General features: G+C 39.1%; 2 protein-coding genes across 3 annotated transcripts; one reads left to right on the top strand and one right to left on the bottom strand.

Moving 5' to 3' along the window:
• The first annotated feature begins 11076 nt into the window (after positions 1-11076).
• Positions 11077-11622, top strand: LOC126803770 (BTB/POZ domain-containing protein At3g56230-like). Its single transcript, XM_050531511.1, has one exon. It carries the CDS (start codon positions 11077-11079, stop codon positions 11611-11613), a length of 537 nt encoding a protein of 178 aa, XP_050387468.1. The 3' UTR covers positions 11614-11622.
• Positions 11623-12399: 777 nt separating this feature from the next.
• Positions 12400-14132, bottom strand: LOC126802320 (uncharacterized). 2 transcript variants are annotated; one of them, XM_050529931.1, is made up of 4 exons: positions 13983-14132; positions 13167-13292; positions 12802-12975; positions 12400-12724 (listed from the first exon to the last, which is right to left on the bottom strand). In XM_050529931.1, exons 1-4 carry the CDS (start codon positions 14058-14060, stop codon positions 12629-12631), a joined length of 474 nt encoding a protein of 157 aa, XP_050385888.1. In that variant the 5' UTR covers positions 14061-14132; the 3' UTR covers positions 12400-12628. The 2 variants fall into 2 exon arrangements, with proteins under 2 accessions (XP_050385888.1, XP_050385889.1); XM_050529932.1 differs by having other exon boundaries at positions 12802-12972.
• Between the last annotated feature and the right edge of the window lie 9 nt (positions 14133-14141).

The following is a 14141-nucleotide window of genomic DNA, read 5'->3' as shown; positions in this document are numbered from 1 at the left end:
AAAGCACAGAAGTATCTGAATTCATAAATGGGTGTTACAGGAGGATTATGGGCAACAGGAGTTGGCGCATCCCTTGCTTATTCAACTGCAAGAACACCTCTCAAGACCAGCCTTAAGCTTATACATGCTAGGTATATTATTCCGACTAATCAGTTGATGGGAAGCACCTAATAGTCGTATCCCCATGCATTATGTAATTTCAGATGTATATATGTTCAAGTAGCACTCTAATTACCTTAACCGATATTTAAAGACAAGAAAACTAACTTCCATCAAGTCATCAAGTGCTGTGACGCAACATTACTTTTTGCTTAATTAGTCTTGCATTGCCGTATGTGTTTGTTTATCATATGTATAGATGTAGTGCTAATTTCGAATGCTTGTTTTGGCAGAATTCACGCACAAGCCTTGACACTGGGTGTACTATCTGCCGCGGCGGTCTTCCATTACTATGAGCAGCGTGCTGGTGCTGTTGAAGAAGCACACGGTGCTGCTGCTTCTGCAACTTAACTATGTAGCTGCTTGATCACCGGCCACACATTTTGCTAGCTAGCTGTAGCTGCCTGATCGAACTAGCTAGCTAGAGCTCCACCAATGTTCTCATCTCTACCAAGTTCATCCATCCTAGATGGGAGTTCGTTTCACGTTTAATTTCTAATAAATTTGTAGGCAGATTAATTTCAGAGGGGTTCTTTATGAGTTCATAGGAGTTCGTACTGTTTTAATTTCTTAATTCCCCTATGTTTATTTTCCCTTCACCATTAGTGGTATAATGAAAATATATATGATTACATAATTAAGTACATCAATATTGTTGGGTTTACGCAGAACTTTTCTGTTAAGTACTTTTCGACTATAATAGTACTTTAAACGAATGTGGGAAGGTTTTGGAACCCAATTCGATCAAAAGGGTGATGGAACCTAAATCAAAACTGCTAGCTCTAAAAACTAATTAATCTAGTGTCATACACATACGTACACATACATATCGTTTTCAAATGATTCTTCGTTTATTCATGGAAGTAATGATCGTGAATGAATTCCGGTCAATGATGAGATTCAACTTCTACGAATGTGGCAATCTTATTGGCCAGTGCTGTTTACAAACCGGCCAGACCGGTTTATATCATCATAGAGACTAATATGTTTAAGGTTATTAGTTTTACTCATTGACCTACGTCTAGGACGTGCTGATTGCGCTGCACATATTTGCCGTTGTAACGTTGGAAAGTCGTTTTCTTCTTCCTAACATTTTGATTCTTCTGTTGGCAATAATATATTCGTTTGTTTATACATCTGAACTAAAAATCACTCAAAAAATGAGTCCAACCAGCTTCCCAGTTTCTTCTGATTGACGATTACACCCTCCAACTTGCTCTTGCAAAAGCTTTCATCAAGGTTGGGTTAGTCAATTCAATCGAAAACGAATTAGCAGTTCAACATGCTTCTTAAGGCAATAATCATGGTGGTGGTTCATGAAATTGACTAATTAACTAATTAATGACAGGGTGAGGTCCAACAAATCTCTCCCTTAAAGCAAGAGAAAAATGGCATGCTTCTAATCGAAGTTGTATACGTTCAAGAATTAAGAAGCAGCTAGCAGCTTCCTTTCCGGCCTGCGGCTTCTTCTTTGTCACTGTGTTTTTGTAATAACCCGAATTTTTCGGAACTATTATTGGACTTGGTTTTAAGTTTATAAGTTTGTGAAATTCATTAAATTGTGTTTGTTCCACTTTGTGACGTCGGAAATCGAAAACAGAAACGTTATCGGAACGTTTATTTAGAAAACTGTTACGTTTCCGCGACGTGAGAATTGATTTTTATTCCATCGCTCGTTTGTAAAAATTTCATTCATGAAAGTTGTAGAGCTCGTCGATACAAGTTTGTGGACGCGTCATGCGTTCAAATCGGATGTCGGATGTGAAAATTATTAACGTCGGAAGTTAGTTTCCGATTTTAGAAACTAGTATAAAAATGACTTTTTCTGATTAGGGTTTCCATTTCTGGAAACCCCTCTCTCTCTCCTCTCACCCGCCTCCCTTATCTCTCTCTCTCTTCCCGATTCGCTCTCTCCCTCTCTCAAATAACCCATCTCCGGCGATCTCATCCTCCGACCGTCCGTGTCACACACCGCCGGCCTAGGAAGCTTCGCGCGACCCTCCGCAGCCGACCCCGAGCTCGACACGCCGTGCTGAAGCTCCACCAGCGACCCCAAGATTCAACCAAAAACCGCCTCCGTCCTAGGCGCATCTCCGGCGACTCTCCAGTGGTTCTCGAGCTTCGTCGAGGTAAGGGTTTTGCTTGATTGATGGATTGGTGTGGTTGTTTGTCAATTTGGTGAGGTTTTCGTGTGGATTGGAGGAGGAGGAGTGGAGAAGTAGGGGGGAGAGATACCGCCGCCTTAGGCGGCGCGTGAAGGGCAATGGAGTGGTTTAGAGGCGGCGTGTGGCTGTGGGGAGGAAGAAGGGGAAAAGAGGAGGAGAAATAGGGCGGCGGTGGCGGTGGCGCTGCCACAGTGAATGGCGTGTGAGTGCCACGCGCGGTCGCAGGAGGTGGCGCGTGTACCCCACGTGCGACTGCGCGTGAATAGTGTTCCAGGATCAGTAATTTGTAAATTTATTTTTTAACGTGCGGTGAATGTAAAAAGTAAATTACGTACAGTAAATGTAAATGTAAATTATATTCAGTCAATGTAAAAGTTATTTCGAAATGATAAATCAGTAATTATTATTTACAGAGACAGTATTTACATTTGAATAGTATGTATACGTACAGAAATACGTAAACAATATTTACATGTACATGAATACGTAATTGATGTGTATTTGTACATAAATACGTGAATAGTAACTCCGTGAACATTAATTTCGTAAAACTAAAAATTGCTGAACAGTAACATATTATTACTATTTCAGCATTTAAGGTTTACGTAACGATTCTAAATTCTTTTCTTATATTTTCAAGGTGATCGATAATTTAAGAAAAGAAATTACATTCGAAATTGTGGAATTATGCTCGAGATTATAAGGTGAGTAAAATCTCACATTTACGAATCTACCCTTGCGGAGATTCAAGATTATGCAGAATTTTAAAGAATGAAATATGACATGTATATGATATAGTGGAATATATATTTGTATAAATGGAAAATAGGTACATATATATAGTTTGCTATATTGTTTACTGTCATGAGTTCGTTGTGAATATGTTCATTTTGATGATGAGATTATATATTAAGCATGTCGATTTAATTTGTACAATATGATGCGATGATTATTGTATGTGGTTTTAACATGGAGTTTGTTAAAACGTGTTTGTCTTCGGACGTGATTTATGTCTTCGGACGAGTTTTTGGTCTTCGGACGTGATTGATGTGTTCAGACGAGTTTTTGGTCTTCGGACGTGATTGATGTCTTCGGGCGAGTTTTTGGTCTTCGGACGTGATTGATGTGTTCGGACGAGTTTTTGGTCTTCGGACGTGATTGATGTCTTCGGGCGAGTTTTTGGTCTTCGGACGTGATTGATGTCTTCGGACGTGTTTGGCATGTCGGAACCTAGCCTTTGACCGGGCGAAAGTCACGATTCAATTATAGCTCTAGTCTGTCTGTCAGGGTACTGCATATGAGGTAACATATGATTATCGGCTTATGAGTACCCATATATATTTTTGATATTGGAGGACAGATGGTTGTCCAATGTCGGCGGTATACTAAATGAGGGGTAACAGAAGTGTATCATCGCTCATGAGTACCCGTATTATAAATGTATTTGGGTAAACAGAGGGGTTGCCCAATTCTCATTAGTACATATATTTTCATATTATTAGACAACCAAATGGGCCGTCTAATTTTTCATGAGTGCATTTATATTTGTTGATTTGTGGATTTTCGTATATATTGATATGCGAGTGATATTTGTTATTTTACTCATACGAGCTGTAAAGCTTACCGGGTTTGTGTTTACAATCCCGGTGCACCTATTCGATGGTGTATGAGATAATTCCGCAGGTGTCGATTAGTGGAAATCGAAGGACAACTCTGAAGATTTGAAGTTGTTTATTTTCCATATTGTGGTGAGGACTTTGTGTTGATTTCCTTGTGAGAATTTTTGTGTGGATTTATGTGAGGATTTTTACATTTCCATTTGTTATAATGTTGAATTATAAATTGGTTTTGTAATAATCGGTTTGACTGAGTTGTATTTTGAACTCAGAGATGATCCGCTGTAGCATTTTAAATGATTTCGATTCATTGAGATTGTTTTAATGATTTTCATGACTTTGAAATTTGAGTTTCATGCTCGAAATTTTGGGGTCGTGACAGTTTTCGCTATTGATCGATCTCAAGGTTTGAGATTAAGGCAGATATGGACTGCTCAGTTTGTACTTCAATGCCGGTTCAGTTAAGGCCTCCAAGAAATACGATATGCGGGGCATGTTTTGAGGGAGCTAGAAGCCTCATCGCCTTCATAAACAAAATCGAAGCTGCTAAGGAATTGATAAGGCAAATTTGACTAAGGCAAGCTGATTTTATCTTTCTTCAAGTACACCGTTTTGGATTCTTTCGGATCTGATTTCTCCCGCTTACGCTTAATTCATTCGGGATGCTGTATATATGTGATTATTCTCTTAAATTTCACTACGTACATACATTACCTCCATATGCACAAAATCCATAAAACAGAACGTTTGTGCTGAGTCATTTTGGCTCTCACGAACCATTACGTACTTTGAACCGAACCAACTTTCTGATTTTGGATTCCAAACTATTAGTTGCACGAAAATCATACGCGTACATGTATTTTCAGCTTTCATACACGAGCAAGACAAATCTTATTGCTTTGCCGTAATTTTTGACACGGTACTGCAGTAGTACTGCTAATTACTATCTTCCTGATATATATGCTGCTGCTTTCTTTTTTCTTTTGCAGAATTTGATGAATGTGTCAACATGGGTTCTTGATATGAAGGACTCATCAGAAGAACTCGATGTGAGAATTAAATACCTAAGTGGGTTTGTTGTAGCATTTTGTCACGATCCCGAAATTTCGAGCATGAAAATCGAATTCAAACCCATAAAAAACTCGAAAACAATCTCAATAAATCGAAATCATCTTAATGTCACAGTTGATCATTACTGAGTTCATGATACAACTAAGTTAAATTGATTATTACAAACCAAATTTATAATTCATGCATTATATCAAATGGAAATGTAAAAATCCTCTCAATCTTCACCACAAGATAAAATAAAACAACTTCAAAGTCTTCAAAGTTGTCCATCGATTCCGCTAATCTACACATGCGGATGTAATAACCCTAAATTTCAAAACAATATTTGGTTTAATTTAAATTCTATTAAGTTGTGAAGTTCGATTAAAACGAATGTGATTGTTTGCGATGCTTTGAAACGAAAAACGGAAACGTTTTCGGAACGTTTAATAAGAAAAACGTTACGTTTCCGAACGAAATTATCGACTTTTATTCCGTCGCTCGGTTGCGAAAACTTTCTTCACGAAAGTTGTAGAGCGCGTCGATACGAGTTCGTGAATATGTGACGCGTTCTAATCGGACGATGTACGTAAAAGTTATTAACGTCGAAAGTTAGTTTCCGATTTGGAAACTAGTATAAATAGAGTATTTATGAGATTAGGGTTTCCATAATTGGAAAACCCTCTCTCTCTCTTCCCTCCGCCTCCATCATCTCTCTCTCTCTCTCTCTCTCGGTTCTCTCTCTCTCCCCTATCGTGCTCTCTCCCCGAGTCCCTCCCTCTCACCGATTCACTCTCTCCCTCTCCCTCTCACCTGAAACTCTCTCTCCTTCACCTCAGAAATCGCCTCCGTGCGATCTGCCTCCCTAGGCCGCTATGACGTACACCGCCCATCTCTTCGACACCGCAAGGACCTCTGCAGCCACCCTTCAGCCTGCCAGCCCGTACCTCGCCGCCATGAGGACCCCCGACGTCGCCACAGTTTCTGCAAGTTTCAGCACCGATCTTCTTCGCCACCACCGAGCTCAAGGCGAGCTTTCCACCATCGAATCGAGGTGAGATACATGCTAGGAATGATTGTGTGATTGTTGTGATGATTTTTGGTGTGTTTGGAGTGAGATCGAAGTTTGATAGAGGGGAGGGTTACCGCCGCCTAGAGGCGGCGCGTGGGAGAGCGTGGGAGGAGTAGGAGGTGGTCTGAGACCGTAGGAAGGAATAGGAGGAGAAGAGATTGGACCACCCGGGAAAGGCAAATGTGGTGGCCGATGCCTTGAGCAGGAAACCGAGAGGCGTAGTGGCTTCACTTATGGTCCAGGAATGGTTCATGCTCGAAACTGCATCGGAATTTGATTTAGTACCATCGGGAGGAGAACCAAGGGTTTTCCTTGGTAGTGTCACGGTGCACCCACATTGATCACGAGGATCATACAGGGTCAGGCGCAGGATAGGCTCTCACAATCTAAGTTGGCGGATCTTGTAGTAGATACACTTGATGAGTGCCATTCTGAGTGGAGAGTTGGACCCGATGGAGGGTTGAGGTTTAGGGCAAGATTGTGTGTCCCAGATTGTGATGATCTTCGGGAAGAGGTCCTTCGTACGGCACATCGATCACGTTATACCGTTCATCCAGGGAACAACAAGATGTACAAGGACCTTTGCAGGCAATTCTGGTGGAACGGTATGAAGAAGGATGTAGCGGAGTTTGTATCGAAGTGCCTTACATGTCAGCAAGTGAAAGCAGAACATCAACGACCAGCTGACATGTTGAAACCACTGACTATTCCTCTTTGGAAGTGGGAGCATATATCTATGGATTTTGTGACCGGATTGCCTAGATCGAAGAAGGGTCACGATGTCATATGGGTGATTGTCGATCGGTTGACGAAGTCGGCTCATTTTCTCCCAGTGTCGATGAAGTACTCAGTGGACGTGCTTGGGAAACTATATGTGGATGAGGTAGTGAGAGTTCATGGTGCTCCAGTTTCTATTGTTTCTGATCGAGATGCACGTTTCACTTCGAAGTTCTGGGGTGGTTTGCAGAAGGCGATGGGCACCACCTTGGATATGAGTACAGCTTTCCACCCTCAGACTGATGGACAGACGGAAAGGGTGAATCAGGTGATGGAAGACATGTTGAGAGCATGTGTGCTGGATTTCAAGGGTAGTTGGGAAAATCATTTGAGATTGATTGAGTTTGCCTATAACAACAGTTACCATTCTAGCATTAGCATGGCACCTTATGAGGCACTTTATGGTAGACCATGTCGATCTCCGATCTGTTGGGCCGAAGTTGATGATGAGGCAATGATGGGTCCAGAGGTGATTCAGGAAACCACGGAGAAGATCTCGATCATTCGGGATAGAATCCGGACCGCTCAGAGCAGATAGAAGAGCTATGCGGACTTGAAGAGGAGACATGTGGAATTTGAGATCGGTGATCATGTGTTCTTGAAAGTTTCACCCATGAGGGGTGTAGTGAGATTTGGCAAGAAGGGAAAGCTGGCTCCGAGGTACGTTGGGCCCTTTGAGATACTTGAGAAGGTGGGTGAATTAGCATATCGACTAGCATTGCCTACTATCATGTCGGGCATACACAACGTCTTCCACATTTCCATGCTGAGGAAGTATATACCAGATGAGTCACATGTGATCGATCATAGCACCATTGAAGTGAAGGAAAATGCAACATTTGTTGTCGAGCCAGTTCGTATTCTGGATAGATCCACAAAGAAGCTTCGGAGGAAAGAAGTTGAGCTAGTCAAGGTATTGTGGAGTCACCATGATGAGGGTGATGCATCTTGGGAGTTATGAATTCATCTGGATTAGGTTAATTCGATGACAAGCATGTGAGCTTAATATGGAGATTGTTTAACGTTTTGTCTTCGGACGTGTTTATAAATTATGACATGTATAAGATATAATGGATTATATATATATCGTATAAATGGTAAATAAATACATATATATATATATATAGTTTGCTATATAATGTACTGTTATGATTTTATCGTGATGATGTCATTTGATGACAAGATTTTATCGAGCATGTGATTTTGATTTGTACAATATGATGTGAGATTATTGTACGTGATTTTAACATTGAGATTGTTAAAATGTGATTTGTCTTCGGACTTGATGTTTGGTACAATATGATGTGAGATTATTGTACGTGTTTGGCAAGTCGGAACCTAGCCTTTGGCCGAGCGAAAGTTACGATACAGTTAGAGCTCTAGTCTGTCTGCCTTAGTACTGCATGTGAGATAACGGGTGGTTATCTGCTCATGGGTACTCAAATTGTTTTGGATGTTGGGTAGCGGGTGGCTATACAATATCGGCGGTGTATTACGAGAGGGGTAACAGATGTGTACCAGCGTTCTTGGTACCCGTATTATAAATGCATTTGGGTAACCAGAAGGGTTACTTAATTTTCTCATGAGCGTTTTATTTCATATTCCTTTGGGACAACCAGATGGGCTGTCCATTGACTCATGAGGGCATTTATATTTGTTGATTTGTGATTTTTCGTATATTTTGATATGCGAATTATATTTTGATTTTACTTATACGAGCTATAAGCTTACCGGGTTTGTGTTTACAATCCCGGTGCACCAATTCGATGCTGTAGGGGATATTTCAGCAGGTGCTGATTAGTGGAGATTGAGTGACGACTCTGGAGGCTCGAAGTCGTTCGTATCCTGCTTGTGGTGAGGTTTCTAGCGAGGATTTGTGTGTGAGAATTGGTGTGGTTTTATTTGTGAGTTTTGTGAGAGATTGTGAGGATTATTACATTCCATCTTATGTAATGTTAAATTATAAATTTGGGTTGTAATAATTGGTTTTCTGAGTTGTATTGAGAACTCAGTGATAATCCGTTGTGCACTTAAATGATTTCGATTTCATTGAGATTGTTTTTGGTGTTCTAACGACTTTGAAATTTTGAGTTTTTATGCTCATAATTTCGGGGTCGTTACAGCGGAATTATCCCCTATACCATCGAATAGGTGCACCGGGATTATAAACACAAACCCGGTAAGCTTTGCAGCTCGTATGAGTAAACAATAATATAACTTGCATATAAATACATAAGAAAATACATAAAGCATTAATCATAAATGCACTCATGAGTCATTGGACGGCCCCTCTGGTTGTCTAATGATATTTGAAAATATATGTGCTCATGAGAAATCGGGCAACCCCTCTGTTTACCCAAATACATTTATAATATGAGTACTCATGAGCGCTAGTACATATCGGTTACCCCTCATGTTAGTACGCCGCCCGACATTGGGCAACCACTTGCTACCCAATATCCAAAATATGGGGACTTATAAGCGCTGGAACACCTCTGTTACCCCTCATGTTAGTACCCCGGCAGACATACTAGAGCTCTAACTGGATCGTAACTGTCGCCCGGGCAAAGCTAGGTTCCGACATGCCAACACATTCGAAGATAGATCCACAGACACAAAAACGTTTTAACATAACTCAAGTTAAAACCACGTACAAAACAACTATCTCATGATATTGTACAAATCAAATTGTCATGCTCAAATAAATAAATATCAACGCTATGATGAACTTATTCGCAACAAAAAATTATGATAGTAAATAATATAGCAAACTATATATATGTACCTATATTACCAATTATACACATACACAATCCACTATATCATATACATATCATAGTTCATTCTTTTAAAATCTAGCGTAATCATAAATCTCCACAAGGGTATATTCGTTACTGTGAGATTTTACTCACATTCACCATAGTCCATAATCACTAAAACCTTTTAAAAATCATTTATTAAAATAACGTTTCACTTACCCATGAACCGTAGACGATCAAGTTCACGTAATTTAAACCAAAATATATTTTTTAAATAATTTTTATAAACTAGTGATGCAACGACTATGATGATAACTCAACTAAATTCAATAATTATAATATTACTTCGATCATGATGATCATTGTGAGGTTTACTCACATTCTTTCCTGTATGCAACTTCCACGACATTGAAAGTAATTTCCTCACTCGTTTCGTCAGTCACCTAATAACATGATAAAATGCTTAGAAAATGATACGTAAAATATCAGGTGACGATTTCAGTACAGCTCATTGCTGTTCATAAAACATTGTTCACATAACACTGTTCATGTTTTGTTGTTTTACTAATCACTATTACAATGTACTGTTTTACTAAAACACTGTTAACAGTACTGTTTTACCACCATTGTTTACATAACACTGTTCATAAAACACTATTCACAGTACTATTCATGCGTCGCCACCAATGACCACCACAATCTAAACTAAAATATGGAAGGAGACCTTCAAAATGGGATAATAATCGTACCGATTGGTTGCTGGAGGAGGGAGATCCGACGAGTTGAAGTTCAGCGAAATATGCTTTTTCGGGAGAACTTTCGGGCTTCATTGCTCCTAAAACGGTGGCGAGATGGCGGGTGACGCTACCACCAATCGACAGGGGATGCAACAACCTTTCAAACGTGACCGGTGCGCCACTCTATGGTGACCGGACGACGGAGATCCGGCGCCCCAAAGTCAGCCACTCGAAGAGAGAAAATATGGGATTTTCGGGTATGAACAGTACCCGATTCGAAATTTCTGATTTTTCTTCCTTTTTCTCTTTTATTCCCCTATTTATACTATTTTCCAAAAATGTCCAAATACCTTTTGATTCGGAACTTCTTCATACGAACTCTGATTTATGAGTGCCACGTGTCCACGAATTCGTATCGACGAGCTCTACGACTTTCTTGTAAGAAGTTTTCTAAGAAACCCAATGAATCAAAAATCAACTTTTAGACTCGTCAAATTGAACATTTCCGAACAATTAATATTTCGAACCATTTCTTTTCATCCTCGTCTAATAAAATTGGAGAATAACCAATTTAATAATATCATGGAACTCATTTGAAATTTGATATGAATTTTCGGGGTATTACACATTTAGAGATCAAATTCACATCGACATACAACTTCGTTCTGGAGAAAAGAGACCTCCAATTTGTACACATAGAGCGTTACTGGTAACTCTCTCTCACTGACTTTATATGGATCGATGATCATGTTCAATGTATTCTATTACTTGGGACACAGGCATTTAGTTTACTTCAATTCGTTTATATTTTACTTTAGGCAGTTAGATCGGAAATCTTTAGCAACGTGCTGGACTCAGACGGATAACATTGCTCCACCTAGTGATGACGCCATAACATTGCCCAAGTTGAATCACGAAGAGCTCGAGTCTTTCTTTGAACTCCTCTATAGTGGTGACTTGACTGAAGAAAGGATGAGCAAGCATGTCTACTCATTATCTCTTGCAGCTGATAAGTACGGAATATCATACTTGCAGAAGCTCTGTGAACGCCACATGCACAAGTCTTTGAGTTCGTCCAATGCTCTTGATGTCTTAGAGGTTGCGGATACTTGTTCTTTTCTAATGTTGAAGGAGAAAGCCTTGAACTACATTGTCAAAAACATGCAAGAGATCATATTTTCTGCCGAGTATGATACATTTGCACTTAAGAATCCGCATTTAAGCGTGCAAATTACAAGAGCATCATTGATGGATGCTAAAAGAAATTGCGCGGACTAGTGTATTATTCATGTATACCAGCAGGATAGCCTATTTTGCCAAGTTATGACGTTGATCTAAACGGTTATACGATGCATTAAGCTGTTTTCGGCGACATGCATGAGCCAAAAATTTAATCCATTTTGCTTTATTGATACGTACATTTACGACTGAAATCCTAAAGTCAATCCAATTCAGTAAATTGATTGCTTTATGCTATAATTAGTCGATCAATAAGGGCGAGATTCCCACCGATTATATATATGGAACATAGGTTTTTTTACTAGTCTGACCGAAATTTGTTTTCCGACATGTCATTATTTCTTTTCCCGGTGTAAACTTGAATTTTCTTCTGATGAAGGGGTCTATATATACTAATATACAGTGGTGCAAGAATATTAAGTCTAATTACTCTAATATTTGGCATGCATCGATCAGTAGATCGAAAAGAATTTAAAAAAAAAATTAGTCATGGGCTCATGGCACCATCCTTTTCACCGGGTTTGTCAAGTAGGTCCTTTGAGTATGAAACATATCATGAGAATAATGGCATTCATGGTCGACGGTTCCAACAAAGGCATGATTGAAAGCATTCAGTCGAAATTCTTCGAACTAATTATTAGATTTTTGGAAAATCTATTGATATAACTTTGACTATACCTGACCTCTCTGATACCAATATTCGACTCGAAGTTATTCTGCCGTGCAAAGATGAGAACCTGATTTATAAGGACGTACTCGATTCACTAGTTGGCATGGTAAACCTTTTTTTTTTCATCATCATGAAGCTTGTTCTTATACGTGGATTCTGTCATATGAAACATTTATACCGCATAATTCATCTTTTTAAATTATAAGCTTGATTCATTGATCAAGATCATTCAGGCCAACCAAGCTTTAGATTAGCTAGCTGGCTAGCTACACATGCAAAAAAATAGAAGACGGGGAAATTTATGATCCCAAATTGAAACATATAATTAGCTAGGCACGTACGTACTTAGATAGAGCATTACTATATATGTTAACCGAAGCTTGATTAATCTCGTTCGGTTGTTTCACTCCAGTTCTTAATAGCCACTGCAACTGCTTGTTTAATTGCATGAGCATTAATCCCTTCGCCGTCTTCTTCATTCTGCAGTACAAAGATACTGTAAGTTATTACTCTCATTAATTAATAATTCTACAACGTGCTTTTACTAAATGTCTTACTTCTCCTCCAACTGCCTGCAATCTGAAACTTTCTTCACAAGAAACCCTAGCTTCAAGCACATTTAGGCCCAACTCTTCGAAGGCTTCCAGTACAGAAACAAGCAAACCGGGGCAGCTCTTTTCGGAAAACACATTTATCAAAAACCCTTTATCTAGGGTTTCCACCGTAACCTGCTGATATGATCAAAGGAATACACATATTTCTGTATCAATTAATACGTACTAGATGTATAACGAAATATTGGAAGCAAAAATTAAGTGAGAATATAAAAACGAGGGTGTGGGGTGGGGGGGGGGGGGGGAGGAAGAAATGCAATTGAGGGTATATATTGATCGAGTTTACAGTATATATATATAGCAAGTACCACAGGCAATTGATTCTGATCATGACTTGAAGTTGCATTCGCAATGTCTTGATTGAGTCTTTCCACTTTCTGTTTTAGCTCTTCAATATACTTTGATGCGTCTACTATGATTGAGGTTTGGTTTAGCTGTCACACACATAATCAGAAAATAAAAATATTAAAAATGTACCTCTAGATATGAAGAATTACATGATCTCCCATCATAGATTTAGATAATTATAGAAATACTGACAAACGTAAGAAGTTGTTGCTTTGTACAAATTAACTGACAGTTTCCTAAGTATCGGGAATTTCCGATCTTCCTCTTAAACATGTAGAGTAAATTAAAGATCCAAGTAGATAAATAATAATACCATCTGAGCAATACAAGTCTATATTTCTCATAAGTACGTTAAAAACAAAAAGCCAAGAGAATGAGATTTCCAGAAAGAAAGTGAGAACGTTAGAAAACGTACTAATTAATTAATCATGCAAATGAACACAATGGCTATAACTAGATTTACAGGATAGTCCATCGATCTCTGAAAGTTGATTTACAGATTACACGTACAACAATTAAATTCTCAGTTCGTATGATATCAAACGGAAGAAAACCGTCGAGAATATACAGATAGATAAAAAGCAGATAATTATTCTGGAGAAGGGCTAGAGTTTCAGAGGTTTCTGAGAGGCAAGTGAAGAGAAATGAATGAAATCAAAATATATAGTTTTGTTAAATGAAATATGATGCTAAAGGAAACAAAAAGAAGAAACATGCAATTCGGTGTTTGGTTAAGAAGCTTCAAGCCAATGGAAACAAAGGCCTCAGGGAATTACAGCATGAGAGTTAGTAATGGAACGAAGAAGTTGCAGCTTCTCATAAAGTGCTGCTCTCTTGTGCTCCCTAGAAACCATATCAGATTCGATATCTTTTTCTCTTCTATCTTTCAGCTTCTGATTTCCCTTCTCTCTAATGGTTCTCTCTCTTTCTTTCTC

This window comes from Argentina anserina, chromosome 7 (genome assembly GCF_933775445.1).
Source record: "Argentina anserina chromosome 7, drPotAnse1.1, whole genome shotgun sequence".
Classification (NCBI taxonomy): domain Eukaryota; kingdom Viridiplantae; phylum Streptophyta; class Magnoliopsida; order Rosales; family Rosaceae; genus Argentina; species Argentina anserina.
The sequence above is the reverse complement of the archived record's forward strand: the minus strand, read 5'-3'. Positions and strand labels throughout refer to the sequence as shown.